The 14,763-nt window shown below is 37.1% G+C and overlaps 1 protein-coding gene and 1 pseudogene across 1 annotated transcript; both read right to left on the reverse strand.

Moving 5' to 3' along the window:
• Positions 1-2,291: 2,291 nt before the first annotated feature.
• LOC136175839 (olfactory receptor 51I2-like) lies at positions 2,292-3,270 on the reverse strand (annotated as a pseudogene).
• A 3,634-nt stretch (positions 3,271-6,904) lies between these two features.
• LOC136174580 (olfactory receptor 52Z1P-like) lies at positions 6,905-7,864 on the reverse strand. Its single transcript, XM_065944754.1, has one exon. The coding sequence runs from the start codon at positions 7,862-7,864 to the stop codon at positions 6,905-6,907; it is 960 nt and encodes a 319-aa protein (XP_065800826.1).
• Between the last annotated feature and the right edge of the window lie 6,899 nt (positions 7,865-14,763).

Below are 14,763 nucleotides of genomic sequence, written 5' to 3' on the forward strand. Positions count from 1 at the left end.
CTGTGTGATTCACAGACTTTTATCAGATTTGGTGGGAAAGTAATGACTATAATAAAGTTTAAGTACTTTTTGAGCAAATTCTACCAGAAATTATGCTTACTGCTTTACATGAGTCATTTAATCTTTAAGCCATCAAAGCTAAACTGTTTTATCCTTTGTTCACAAATGAGAAAAATTAAATTCAAACAGGTCAAGTCACTAGCAACATTCCATAGATATTAATAGTGAGAAAACTAGTTTTTGGACTTCCGTCTGATTCAACTGTTTAACACAAAATTGCAGACTTGGTTTTGGCGAGAACAATTTTTCATTGTGTGGCTTTGAAAAATTTACATAAAATATCTTAGATTCTTAATTTGTATAATGAGATTGATAGTATCTAATTTATGGGATTATAATGGGGATTACCAATATTTACTACTATGGAATGTCTTTTCAACTACGTTGAAAATTTAAGGACTAAGCTATTAAAAATATCCTATTCCATTTTTATGATTTCACTGAATTGAGTACTTTTAAAGAGATATTTGAAAAATGGGAAACAATACATTGAGTAAAGTATACAAAAGCAGAAAATATACATATATAAATGATGCCACATGTCACCTTTTACACTTATCTTTTGTTATAAGACAGTAACCTCTCTTAACTGACTGGTTATCATTCAAGACTGAATGATTTATGTGGGTATTCACTGTAGTTTGTGGAAAGTCTAAATCATCTAGGGGGAAAAATATAAAAGCTGAGTCATACAGGCCCTGCCTTAGGGGACTGCATCAGCTTGTTTCTTCTCTACATGCCTTCCTGTGGATAAGGAGTAGGTCTACCGCTAAATTGGAGCAGGAAATGGAAACCTACTCCAGTATTTTGACCTGGAAAACTCCATGGACTGAGGAGCCTGGCGGGCTGCAGCCTGTGGGGTGGCAAAGAGTCAGAGGTGACTGAGGACACACACCCTACTACTAAATAATTCAGGTGCACAAATCCACTCTCTCTGCCATGCTTCAGGAGTAAGCAAGCCTGTGTGCACTTGCTCCTCAAGACCAGAGTCCAGGCTTCCCGCAGCCATCCTCTTAGTCCCACCAGCCCTCCAGCCAGCCAAAGGGACTTGGCTTTCTCCTGGTGACAGACTTCAAGGGTGCAGTTGGCAGTGTCCAATATAAGACTCAAGCCACTCACTCCCCACTGATAACTTCTACCCATGTAATCCCCCTCCTCCTCCATGTCCCCTCACAGTGACACAGGTCCTGACCTGATCTCATCTCTCCTCCCTTATTACCCACTTCCATACTTCCATGAAATTTTTCTGACAGCCTCAGTAGCTACAAGAGTCTTTCTACCAGTCTGTAGTTAGTTTTCAGCAAGAATTGCTCCACATGTAGATATATTTTTTATTTCTTTGTGAGAGAGAAGTGAATTTTGTTTTTCCCACTCCACCATCATGATAGGAATCCTCCATTAGTATATATTTTTTTAATTATTACAAAAATTGCAAACATACAGAGTAAACAGACTATTGTAATGAACTTTCATCTACCCATCAACCAGCTTCAACAAGTTTTCATTGTTATATTAACAATATACCATTCTCATATCTTCCATAATTTCACCCACTGTGCAACCCAATTATTATTGCTATTATCTTTTTATCATTATTATCTAGAGGTTTGCAAGTAATTTTGACATATACTGAAATGCACAAAGCTTAGTTTAGCTATACCATTTTTACAAATGAGTACACTCATATAATTTATACAGAACATAACATAGAACATGTATATCTTCCCAGAGATTTCATCATGTTTCCCCAGCCATTTTCTCACCTCTACATCCATCAGAAGTAACCACTGTTCTGATTTTCTTTACATTAAGTTAGTTATACTTATTCTAAAGCTTTCTATAAATCAAATAATACAATACATACTCTTATGTCTTGATTCTTTTCACTCACAAAACATCACTAGATTGCATGTACCGGGAAACAAACAAACAAAATTCCTAGTACGTATCTACCTATTTCCAGGGAGAAAAACAAATGAATAAAATATTCAAGGATTCAACAGTAAAATGATGTCCTCACAGGAAAAAAAAGACATACCCATATCCCGTGCTTCCTTCTGTAGGTATACTTCAGAGTAATGATATTCTCTATTCTCAGGAGGAAGGAGTCGAGCCATTTCTCTTCATCTACTAAAGTTTATAGTTCACGCACAAGAAATCATAAACTATATAATTTTCCCATTTGAAAGTCTGATATTCAGGCAATAGCTCTGATCCAAGTTCCTGTGTTTTCAGAGTATCCTCTGAGATACCACACTCCTCTTTTTAGACAGTGTACGAACAGTGCTCCTGCGAATTTCTTTGGTTTTGATGCTATAAACGATGGGGTTGGCCACAGGTGGGAAGAAAAGATAGACCTTGGCCATGACTGTCTGGAGGAGTAGAGGTAAATGATGCCCAAAGTGATATATCAGGGAAAGGCTGACAACGGGCGCATGGTACACAAGCAGAGCTGAGGTGTGTGACACATAGGTGTTCATAGTCCTCCACCGCCCTGCCCCAGAAGCAATACCCAGTACCGTGTGAAGAATCAGTATGTAAGAAATCACTGTGAGCAATGAGTCCAGCCCAAATGTGAAAGAAATGACAAAGAGACCACAGATGCTATTGGGGCAGGTTATCTCCACAGGGCAACTTGATCAGATCTGAGTGGAGGCAGTAAGTGTGTGAGGGTATGGTGGCTGCAGAAGGGCAGATGCTTCAGCAGAAGAAGCAGTGGGAACATGAGCACCACACTGCGCGAGGCAATGGTGACACCCATCCAGCTGATGCGGGGAATTGTCAGAATGGTGGTATATCGCAGTGGGCTGTGTATGGCCACAAAGCGGTCTACAGACATGGCCAGAAGGACGCCTGATTCCATGAGGGCAAAAGAATGCATGGAAAGCATCTGTAGCAGACAACCACCAAAACTTATATCATTAATGCCAAAAGGAAAATGCCCAACACAGTAGGCAGGGTGGAAACAGAGACGCCAAGTTCCACAAAGGCCAACATGGCCAGAAAGAAGTACATGGGTTGGTGCAAAGCAGGATCAAACCGGACGATGTGAAGAATGATGCCATTTCCTAGGAAAATGATGGTGTACATCAGGCAGAATGGTATAGATATCCAGATGTGCTCTGCTTCCAGCCCTGGGATGCCAACAAGTGTGAATGTTGCAGGTGTGAATTCAATGGAACTATTGTAAATGTCATGATGAGACTTCATCCAAGGGTACTGAGAAACACGTGGACACTGGAAAATAAGTTGTTAGTTATTATACATCAAATCCTGAGCTCCTGACAGTCATACTGAGGATATTTTCTTACAAAAGAGATGGAAAACTTATTTCTAAAACAAGAGCATATGCAAAGCACAGTATATGGAAGAGAAATCTGATTAGATGTGTGGAAGAATGGCCCTACATAAACTACAAGCCAAACACTTCTTTGTTTAATAGAAATCTATGCATTAATAGAAATATCAAGCTGGATTAATTATGGTGGTGAAAGGCAATGATAATAAGCATTGAGATGACAGCTTCATGTGGAAATTGATAATTGAAGGATCAGTTAGGTTTCTGAAGTTCGAGCAAGATTGAATTAGCAGCAAAATTAATGCAAGAAAATAATAAAGATAATTCATAGTTCTTTTAATAGACTTATGGCCTTGGGAAAGTCACTTAAGTTATCTGAGATCCAAGATTGCGATATAAACACAATAATAATAATACATAATATATGTTGTTTACTATTATATTTGGAACATAGTAAATGACTCAGATGATAATGAATCTGCCTGAAAAGCAGGAGACCTGGGTTTCATACCTAGTCAAGAAGATCCCCTGGAGAAGGGAATGGTTATCCAACCCAATATTCTTGCCTGGAGAATTCCATGGACAGAGGAACCTGGAGGGCTACAGTCCATGGGGTTGCAAAGTGTTGGACATGACTGAGTGACTAACACTTTTACTTTTCAAATATTCAACACATGAAATAAAAACAATTTAATATATTAGAAAAGAGGGACAGTTTCTTCCAGTTTTTAATATTTTCCAATGTCTTTTTTTAAACTTACCAGTTCACTCTTTGTCCACCTGCTATCCATGGACAATGGGGAGCACTTCTCTGTATTTTGCAGGAGGGTCAGTGTCTCTTGTTGAAATCTGGGATCGAAGTTGAGAATATCACCAAAGCCATCAGGCTATCACAAGCTGAATGTGATGATGGTACTAGGGCTCAGGACCAGGGTTCTTTATCTGGGAACAAGTTTATACACACTAAATTCTACTCACTTGTAACAGAGCGTTGTGTATTAAGATAGGGGTCAAAGATAGATTTCAGGATTGGCTCAAGTATGGGTGTGGTGACTGAGGATGAAGTCTTCCTATCCTATTGAGCTAGCACTTTTTGTAAAGTATGACCACTTGAGTGATGGTAAATGTTTACCAATCAGTTCTCTGAATAAAAATGACTTGACCTGTACTCATTGCCAACTTCTTTGAATACTCCCATGCTGAGCAGTTTCAAGCAACCAACTGATACCACTGAATGCAAAGCCGATAGGTGATATGTTTATAATCAGTTTCCTCAAACTAGTAAAAACCAGAACCGGGACAACATTGGGCTTAACTACAGCTGGTCCTACATACCAGGTACTTACGCAGGTGGAACTGAGAGCAGGCACATGAATCCATGCATCCCTCTCCTGCTGTTTCCTTCCCACTGGACTGTGGGTATAGTTGCTACCTCTCCTTATATGTGCTTAATTGATTGGCAGGGGAGGCAAGATGAGTCGGGACTCTCCCAGGAGCAATTAACCAAGCATGACTATTCTCAGAAACATCAGATATGTATTTCAATACATATTTAATTAGGCTTACATTACATTGAATTTATAGGTCATTTCGAAGAGAATTGCTAACCTAATAATAAATAATATACAATGAGCACAGGGTCATTCAAAAATTCCAGGACAATATTTCAGAGATGAATTTAGGAGACAACCACAGACAACAATATCCTAATTCCTTCTAGCATTTACAAACACCCAAACCCTCAAGCTGAAAGTTTCTTTAATATTGAAATATTGATTCAAGTGTTTTCTTTGAAAATTCTTATCATATTTCATACATTCTAGATGTGAAATTGGCATTTTCTTATTTCTCCACTGCTGTAATCATGTATAAAGAAGTCTTGTGTTTTAAGATTTATGCCACTTAAGTATTTTGTCATCATGCTGACATCTGTTTATTCTCTTCCTGCCCTTCATTCCTTGAAGAACTTTCCCCTGAATCAGAAGTGTCTTTGCTGCAACTCTTGTCAAGATTTTATTTAATGTCATTTTCTGTGAAGTCATTTTGCTATAGATTATCGGCAGTAGGGCTAGACCCAGTTTGTTGAATTGGGTTTTTAGTGTCTATATTCATAACAATCATTATCATTCTCCAAATTAAAAAAAAAATAAATGCTATATCCCATATATGGCATATTTATTTAATTATCAAACAAATAAGAAAGATTCCAAAATATCATCCCTAAAATATACTCCCTTGCTGAAATTAAAGTGAATATAATCTATGTCAAATCATAATTCAGGACTTCAAAGGTCAAGGAAACATCCTTTCATTTCTTATGTTGACTCCTTTATATAGGTGTGTTACAGAAAAAGAGAAAAAAAATGTGAAAATTTGCAAATATTCAAAAGAATGACTCAAAGCTTTTATTTATTTAAGTGTGAAATTGAAAAAAAAATGTGAAAGTGTTAGTTGGTTAGTCATCTCTGACTCTTTTTGACCCCATGGACTGTAGCCCACCAGGCTCCTCTGTCCATGGGCTTCTCCAGGCAAGAATACTGGAGTAAGTAGCCATTCCCTTCTCCAGGGGATCTTCCCTATCTAGGGGAGGAACCCAGGTCTCCTGCATTGCAGGCAGATTCTTTACTGTCTGAGCCACAAGGGAAGCCCCAAGTAATGTCAAATTTCACATTCTCATGACAGGATATTGGGCCTTGAAAAAACAGAAACTATAAAAATGTTTAATGAAAATGAAGGAATTAGGTGAAATCTAGACATAGTTTATAGATAACTACATTTAGTATGTTTAAAGCCTTTTTTATACAAGATTTGGGGTAAATATTCTGATCTTTAATTGACTTTGATTTTTTTTTTGCCCTGAGTATAAACCTTTCCAATCTTCTAGTCTCTCCATGAAAACTTCATTGATGATTTGGGCCTAAAATCCCCAATATATAGAAAAAAAATTAACTCAAAATATACCATGTACCTATTTTTTATAGTAGACTTTATAGGATATTAGTAAATTAGAAAATATATGATTTCAGAACTCATATTTTAACTTAAGAAATAGGTACAGACAAAAATAACTATAATATGGAGGCTTCATGCCACTCATCCAAGTATTTGCTAACTTAAGCAGGAATGATTTGTATTTCAGCTGAATTTATTTTATCAGAATTTCAGCAGAATGTTTATAAAAAATGTACAGACTCTCACCCCTCCTACTCCCCCGATCTATACAGGAAAATTCCATTTGGGTTGAGTCCTAAAATATATTTCTCTTTTTCACTGTTATCTTTATGTGTCCTTAAGAATAAGTTAAAAGACATAATAATAGAATGTTTAGCTAGGAGAATTGAAAATGACATTAATTTAAAATATTCTTTTCTAAAATCTTTAAGAACTTTAGGAAAAATGCACTGGCATTGGCATTTTTTGGCAGATCCTAACAGTTTTTCGTGTGTTTTCATATTTTTGTGAATTTCAATTTTTCCCATTTCTCACTGAAACAGATATTTAGGCAGTGAGTGTTTTATTCAGAAATACCCAATATTTAGCCTTATTTTAACAACATATGCTGATGGGGGAGAAAAATAAAATCACTCGGTCCTGAATCTGTTTGGTTTTTACCCCATAGATAATGGGGTTGAGCATTGGGGGCACTACCACATAGAGGTTTGCTACTAAGATATGGATGTGATGAGGAATGGTTTTACCCCCAAAGCGATGAGCAAAAAAGGAAAAGAATGCTGGAGCATAGAACATAAGTATGGCACAGATGTGGGAACCACATGTGCTAAGGGCCTTAATTCTCGCAGTCCAGGAAGGTATCTGAAACACTGTGCAAAGGATCATTGTGTAGGACATAATGATGAGCATTATATCCAGTCCTGTAGACAGCAGGGCCACAGTCAAGCCATAAATGATGTTGACATTGATATTGTCACAAGCCAATCTGGCAATGCCCATGTGCTCACAGTAGGAATGGGGAATGATGTTTCTCCCACAGTATGTAAGTCGATGTACCAGAAAGATGAATGGAAAACATATGATAAAGCTCCTAACCACAGCTGCTGTGCCAATCTTCCCAATGGCTGAGGAGGTTAAAATTGCAGTGTATCTCAGTGGATGACAGATGGCAACATAGCGGTCAAATGCCATGGCCAGGAGAATAGCAGATTCTGCCACAAAGATGAAATGTATGAAGAACATCTGGGATACACAGCTACCAAAGGATATATTCACGGAGTGGAACCAGAAGATGGCCAGCATCTTGGGGACTGCGGATGTGGTGAGCAGGACATCAGCTAAAGCCAGCATGGAAAGGAAGAGATACATGGGCTCATGGAGACGCTGCTCGGTCACAATCAGGAAGATCAAGAAGAGGTTACCTACAGTAGCAACAATGTACATAAAACAGATGGGGATGGAGATCCAGCTGTGCACATCTTCTAGTCCTGGGATTCCAATCAGGACGTACCACATATCCTGAGGACTGGTGTAATTGTAAGAGGAATGAGCCATCTGTGACTGCTTATCCCAGACCCAGGACCTTCAGGGAAAGACCATAGGGCAGAGTTAAGGTTCAGGTGCCACCTTAGTCCATGTGATGTCTGATCAGATTTCTTTTCTGATGTGTTATTGTGAAAGGACAGTAAGATAGATTAACAAGCCTAAAATTGTACTCTTAGTTCCCTCCATGGAATAATTGAATCTTGTATCCTGGAAAAGATATTAGTTAGTTAATGTTTAGTAAAAGTGTAATATGTGTCATAATACTTCATGTATATGAACTTGTTACATATATTAACCTGTTGAAAATACCTTTATGATAATCCATAACATGGCTACTGTCGTTATCCCTATAAGATGAAAAAAAAAAATTTCCAAAGCTTTTAGACTCTTGCTCTAGGTCCCACTGGATTTAAAATCAGCCAGAGTGAATTTGAAAGCTTTGAACTAAACCACCATCTAACACAATCTATCAAAATAAAACTAATTACAAAAGCATGTTATCAAAATTTTCACTGATTATATCCCTAAGTAAAATAGATACATGAAAAATTGAAGTATATAGCTTATGAAAAAGGGAAGGAATTAGAGTTTAACAAAATAGGTTTCAAGGTATATGCCCTCTTCAACATTAATGAACCACCAACTTGATGCTAAGCCCTATGCCAGGCATTGAGGAGACACAAGTGAATCAGATTGATCCTGATCCTTCACTACATTTCTTAAAATTGTAGGATGCACCCTGAAAACTTAAACTATGTACAATGCCAGACTGAGTTGGCTGCTTAGATGGATTTGCCTAGCATTCGGTAAAGGGAAAAAATATTCTATCTCACTTCTATCACTGATTGAAAATTAGACTATATATTTTGTTTCTAAATATCACCACAGCAGCAAATCACAATGATTTCACATTATAAAGCAAGGGTCCACAGTCCTTCAGAAAAAGAGAAGGGTGTTATTTGTTGATCAAAATTGTCTTTAGTTCCAAAGGAATGTGGATAGAAGCAAGGAAGATGCTGAGTAAAAAGGCAGGCTGGGAGATACAGTGCGTGTGTGTGTGTGTGTGTGTGTGTGTGTGTGTATACACATAGACAAATAGTTGCAAGTATAGTTATAGACATATGTACAAAATAAGTGTATTACATTCTCCCCTAGTCTCTATTCTCAAATAAAAGTTAGTTAAATTTCTTATTTTCTGAGAAGGCATGTGAGCTTTAGAAACAGATGCCTCTTCACCCCTTAATTCTACTACAGTTCAGAATATTAATCATTGTACAGTACACTTTACTATGTTTATTTTTTATTAAGTATTCAATATCTTGACCTATCATTTTATTCTATTGGAATGTTCCAATTTAAACTATTGGACTTCCCTGGTAGTTCAGATGGTAAAGAATCCGCCTGCAATGTGGGACACCTCAGTTCAATCCCTGGGTTGGGAAGATCCCCTGGAGAAGGGAATGGCTACCCACTCCAGTATTTTTGCCTGGAGAATCCCATGGACAGAGGAGCCTAGCTGGCTACAATCCATGGAATCTCAAAGAGCTGGATATGACTGAGAAACTTTGTGACTGACTGATTAGAATGTTCAGACTTCTGTTTCTTGAGTTACAATTTAAAATATAAAATACTCAAATAGTCATCCCATTAGGCTTTTTCTTAACTGATATGTGATTCTTTAAAAATGCTGGAATAAAATTGAGATTTTTATGTCTATGGATCTACTTTTTAATTACATAAACCACTTATTCAATCATTTAGCATATAGCCAAAATTAACTGCTTGAAATTTCTTTTAAAATACATTTTTATATTTCAGAGCATTAGTAAAGGTTAATTTTGGAGTGTGTCTGGCACATATCTATGCCAGGGCCATGTACATGAGTGAAATGTAGTTACGCGGTGGAGGCTTAGAGCTGCTTCATCAGGACACTAGGGATGGGGGAGAGAAGAGTAATGTAATTGAAGGAAACATAGAAATGAAGATGGGAAGGAAGGAAAACAAATTTTCCTATCTTTCTTCTAATGCACTGGTGATCTTTGGGGACGTCCATGATCTGCTTTGTTTTAGCTGTAGCCTTATAACCTGCAGTTATTAATTTGTAGGTCTGGAGATTATGGTATTATTTTGTAATATTACTGATGGCATAATCTGACTGAGCCTGAACATGTGCACACAGGCAGCTTGTGATGAATAAAAACAGTGTAGTTCTAGGGCCGCATAGAATTGTATTCAAGTACTGGTGAAGTCATATTTTAACTACATGGCTATTCAAAATTTATTTAATTTGAAGTTTAGTAAGATATCTACAAATAAACATCAATTAAAATATGAGTCAATCACAGACACAGAAAATTTATGATTACCTAAGGGGAATGAAGGGATAAATTACTAGTTTGGGAATAACATATACAGAATACTATATATAAAATAGGTAAACCAAAAAGACCTACTGTGTAGGACAGGGAACTATATTCAATATCTTGTAATAACCTATGATGGAAAAGAATATGAAATATATATGTTTATGCATATAAAACTGAATCACTTCACAGTCCACTTAAAAATAATACAGCATTGTAAATGAACTATACTTCAATTTTAAAAATGTGAATTAATTCTGTGGTTAGTGTTTTATGGTGGTTGATATATAACTCAGATATATTTTTATCCTCAAAATATGAAACTAGGGCACATGCAAACTTATCATCACTAAGACCAAGACAATTGTCACTTTGAAGAATCTTAATTTTCTAGACTTCAGTCTTATGATCCACTAAACAGCTACTGAACTGACTTAAGGTATCCAGAAAGGCCACGACATATTTTCTTATACTAGACATGTGGTCTCAACTGGTAATTTTCACTCCAAATCTGGCATTTTACTTTTATAAGGTGAAGGTAGTCCAGCATAGTCATGAACACCTGGGCTTAGAAATGGAGTCTTATTAAAAAAAAAGAAAAGAAAAAGAAATGGAGTCTTATTCTTGTTCCATCAGTGATGCAACATCTTCGTTACATATAGAAAGCAGTTATAGTCTCTCTTTCAGTTTATTAATCTGCCTAGCCCAGAACCTGACATATATTACATATTCACTAAATTCTATGGGAAAATCCATGCATATATTTACATGCATGTGCATATATACACATTAGATTTAATTACTAAGCTTGTTTAACTACTGAACCTTGTTTCTAACTTTTAGAATATAAGCTTAAACTTCTAAACACAACATTCAAATCTTCATTTCAAAGAAAAATGACATCAACAGACTTTAAAAGAAAAAAGAATTATTTCTGTTCTTTACAGAGTGCCCATTTAATGAAAAAACATAAAGAAACTGCAATTGCAGGTCACATGCAATTAATGTCTAATACTTCATAGGTCAGAGTTGAAAGAAATGCAAGATATTTAAGTTCTGGAAAAAATGAGCTGTTTCTGCACTTTCCTGACATTTTCTTCCCTACTATGTTTTTCTACATGTTTTCACTGAACATTACTCAGTTTACTTACCTATGCTTTCTAAGCTTCTGAAGATATTTAACTAGTTGAGTTGCCCCAAACCTAAGTAGGAAATCTGGAACTGTCTATTCATATCTCCTTCTAAGTATCTCTCAGACCCAAGATCATCACCCCCGGGGGACTGAATTTAACTCCTCTCACAGAGATAGTTTAGAGCTGGCTCTGGTACATAACCCTCAGGGAGAAACACTTATTTTCTCTCCCTTTACACTTTGTGTGGCTTTTGCTCTGGTGAGAACTCTTGGACACCCTAGTTAAAATATACTGCTAAATATCCAAGTTTCCTTTATGTATCAGAGACTCAGACCACAGCAATGATATCTTGTCTCCACGGAGTCATCTGAAAATTTGAGTTGTCAATGCCACATATTGAAGAACTATACACTTTTGAGAAGGCATTTAAAATAGGATTTTGTCATCTTGTTTACCTTGAAAATTGAAGGCTCTTTGGCTTCGCCCCTTTTTCATTGGTCACATGGTATTATTTGTCAGCATCACAGGGAATCTGCTGGCATCACAGGTTGAGAAATACTATTCAGCTATTGCAGAGATCCCTTTCATCCTTTGAGGGATCCAGATGGAGGAAAGAAGAGGTGACAACAAATTCCTTGATAGATGGGAATCAAAACTGACCTCATGCAGATGAAAGATATTTGTGGAGGAAGATGTTTTCTCATTACCTTCTTCAAGTGGATCTTTCCAAATAGCCATTATATACTGATACTTAGCAAGGACTCCCAGGAAACATTTTTTACCTATATAAGCGTAACTTTCCTAAAGATACGATGCCTGACCATTAGCTGACTTTGATTGGACAATCAATGCTAATCTAGTACCTGAATCAGTTACCCAGACATTTTGTGCTCACTGTTTAAGAGAGGCTATATCTTATTCAGTCATTCAGTTCAGTCACTCAGCTGTGTCCAACTCTTTGAGACTCAATGGACTGCAGCAAGACAGCCTTCCCTGTCCAACACCAACTCCCAGGGCTTACTCGAACGCCTGTCCATTGAGTCGGTGATGCCATCCAACCATTTCATCTTCTGTCATCCCCTTCTCCTCCCGCCTTCAACCTTTCCCAGCATAAGGGTCTTTTCCAATGAGTCAGTTCTTTGCATTAGGCAGCAAAAGTATTGGAGTTTTAGGTTCAGCATCCATCCTTCCAATGAAAACTCAGGACTGATTTCCTTTAGGATTGACTAGTTTGCATTCCTTGCAGTCCAAGAGTCTCTCAAGAGTCTTCTCCAACACCACAGTTCAAAAGCATCAGTTCTTTGGTGCTCATCTTTCATTTTTTTTTTTTAATTTTGTGAATTCAAACTTTACTTAATAATATTGCATCACATGTTATTTCCTGTTTTTTTAATTTATTTATTTTTATTAGTTGGAGGCTAATTACTTTACAATATTGTAGTGGTTTTTGCCATACATTGACATGAATCAGTCATAGATTCACATGTATTCCCCATCCTGATCCTCCCTCCCCTTCCCATTTCTCTGGGTCTTTCCAGTGCACCAGCTCCAAGCACTAGTCTCATGCATCCAACCTGGGCTGGTGATCTGTTTCACCCTTGATAATATACATGTTTTGATGCTGTTCTCTCAGAATATCCCACCCTCGCCTTCTCCCACAGAGTCCAAAAGTCTGTTCTGTACATCTGTGTCTCATTTTCTGTTTTGCATATAGTGTTATCATTACCATCTTTCTAAATTTCATATATATGCATTAGTATACTGTATTGGTCTTTATCTTTCTGGCTTACTTCACTCTGTATAATGGGCTCCAGTTTCATCCATCTCATTAGAACTGAGTCAAATAAATTCTTTTTGATGGCTGAGTAATATTCCATGGTGTATATGTACCACAGCTTCCTTACCCATTCATCTGCTGATGGGCATCTAGGTTGCTTCCATGTCCTGGCTATTATAAACAGTGCTGAGATGAACACTGGGGTGCACGTGTCTCTTTCAGATCTGGTTTCTTCGGTGTGTATGCCCAGAAGTGGGATTGCTGGGTCATATGGCAGTTCTATTTCCAATTTTTTAAGAAATCTCCACAATGTTCTGCATAGTGGCTATACTAGTTTGCATTCCCACCAACAGTGTAAGAGGGTTCCCTTTTCTCCACACCGTCTCCAGCATTTATTGCTTGTAGACTTTTGGATAGCAGCCATCCTGACTGGCATGTAATGGTACCTCATTGTGGTTTTTGATTTGCATTTCTCTGATAATGAATGATGTTGAGCATCTTTTCATGTATTTGTTAGCCAGATGTATGTCTTCTTTGGAGAAATGTTTGTTTAGTGCTTTGGCCCATTTTTTGATTGGGTCATTTATTTTTCTGGAATTGAGCTTCAGGAGTTGCTTGTATATTTTTGAGATTAATCCTTTGTCTGTTGCCTCATTTGCTACTATTTTCTCCCATTCTGAGGGCTGTCTTTTCACCTTGCTTATAGTTTCCTTTGTTGTGCAAAAGCTTTTCAGTTTCATTAGGTCCCATTTGTTTATTTTCGCTTTTATTTCCAATATTCTGGGAGGTGGGTCATAGAGGATCCTCCTGTTATTTATGTCAGAGAGTGATTTGCCTAACTGTAATCAGAAATCTTCCAGCAAACAAAAGCCCAGGACCAGATGGCTTCCCAGCTGAATTCTACCAACAATTTAGAGAAGAGCTAACACCTATCTTACTCAAACTCTTCCAGAAAATTGCAGAAGGAGGTAAACTTTCAAACTCATTCTATGAGGCTACCATCACCCTAATTCCAAAACCAGACAAAGATGCACAAAAAAAGGAAACTATAGGCCAATATCACTGATGAACATAGATGCAAAAATCCTTAACAAAATTCTAGCAAACAGAACCCAACAACATATTTAAAACAAATCATACACCATGACCAAGTAGGCTTTATCCCAGGAATGCAAGGATTCTTTAATATCCACAAATCAATCAATGTAATACACCACATTAACAAATTGAAAGATAAAAACAATATGATTATCTCAATAGATGCAGAAAAAGCCTTTGACAAATTCAACACCCATTTATGATTAAAACTCTCCAGAAAGCAGGAATAAAAGGAACATACCTCAACATAATAAAAGCTATATATGACAAACCCACAGCAAGCATTACCTTCAATGGTGAAAAATTGAAAGCATTTCCCCTCAAATCAGGGACAAGACAAGGGTGCCCGCTCTCAACACCACTATTAAACATAGTTTTGGAAGTTTTGGTCACAGCAATCAGAGCAGAAAAAGAAGTAAAAGGAATCCAGATAGGAAAAGAAGAAATGAAACTCTCACTGTTTGCAGATGACATGATCTTCTACATAGAAAATCCTAAAGACTCTACCAGAAAATTACTAGAGCTAATCAATGAATA

This window comes from Muntiacus reevesi, chromosome 9, assembly GCF_963930625.1.
Source record: "Muntiacus reevesi chromosome 9, mMunRee1.1, whole genome shotgun sequence".
Classification (NCBI taxonomy): Eukaryota; Metazoa; Chordata; class Mammalia; order Artiodactyla; family Cervidae; genus Muntiacus; species Muntiacus reevesi.

Bases quoted from the DNA above. Each gene is read 5' to 3' on its own strand.
- LOC136174580 (XM_065944754.1), bottom strand. From the start codon at position 7,864: ATGGCTCATTCCTCTTACAATTACACCAGTCCTCAGGATATGTGGTAC.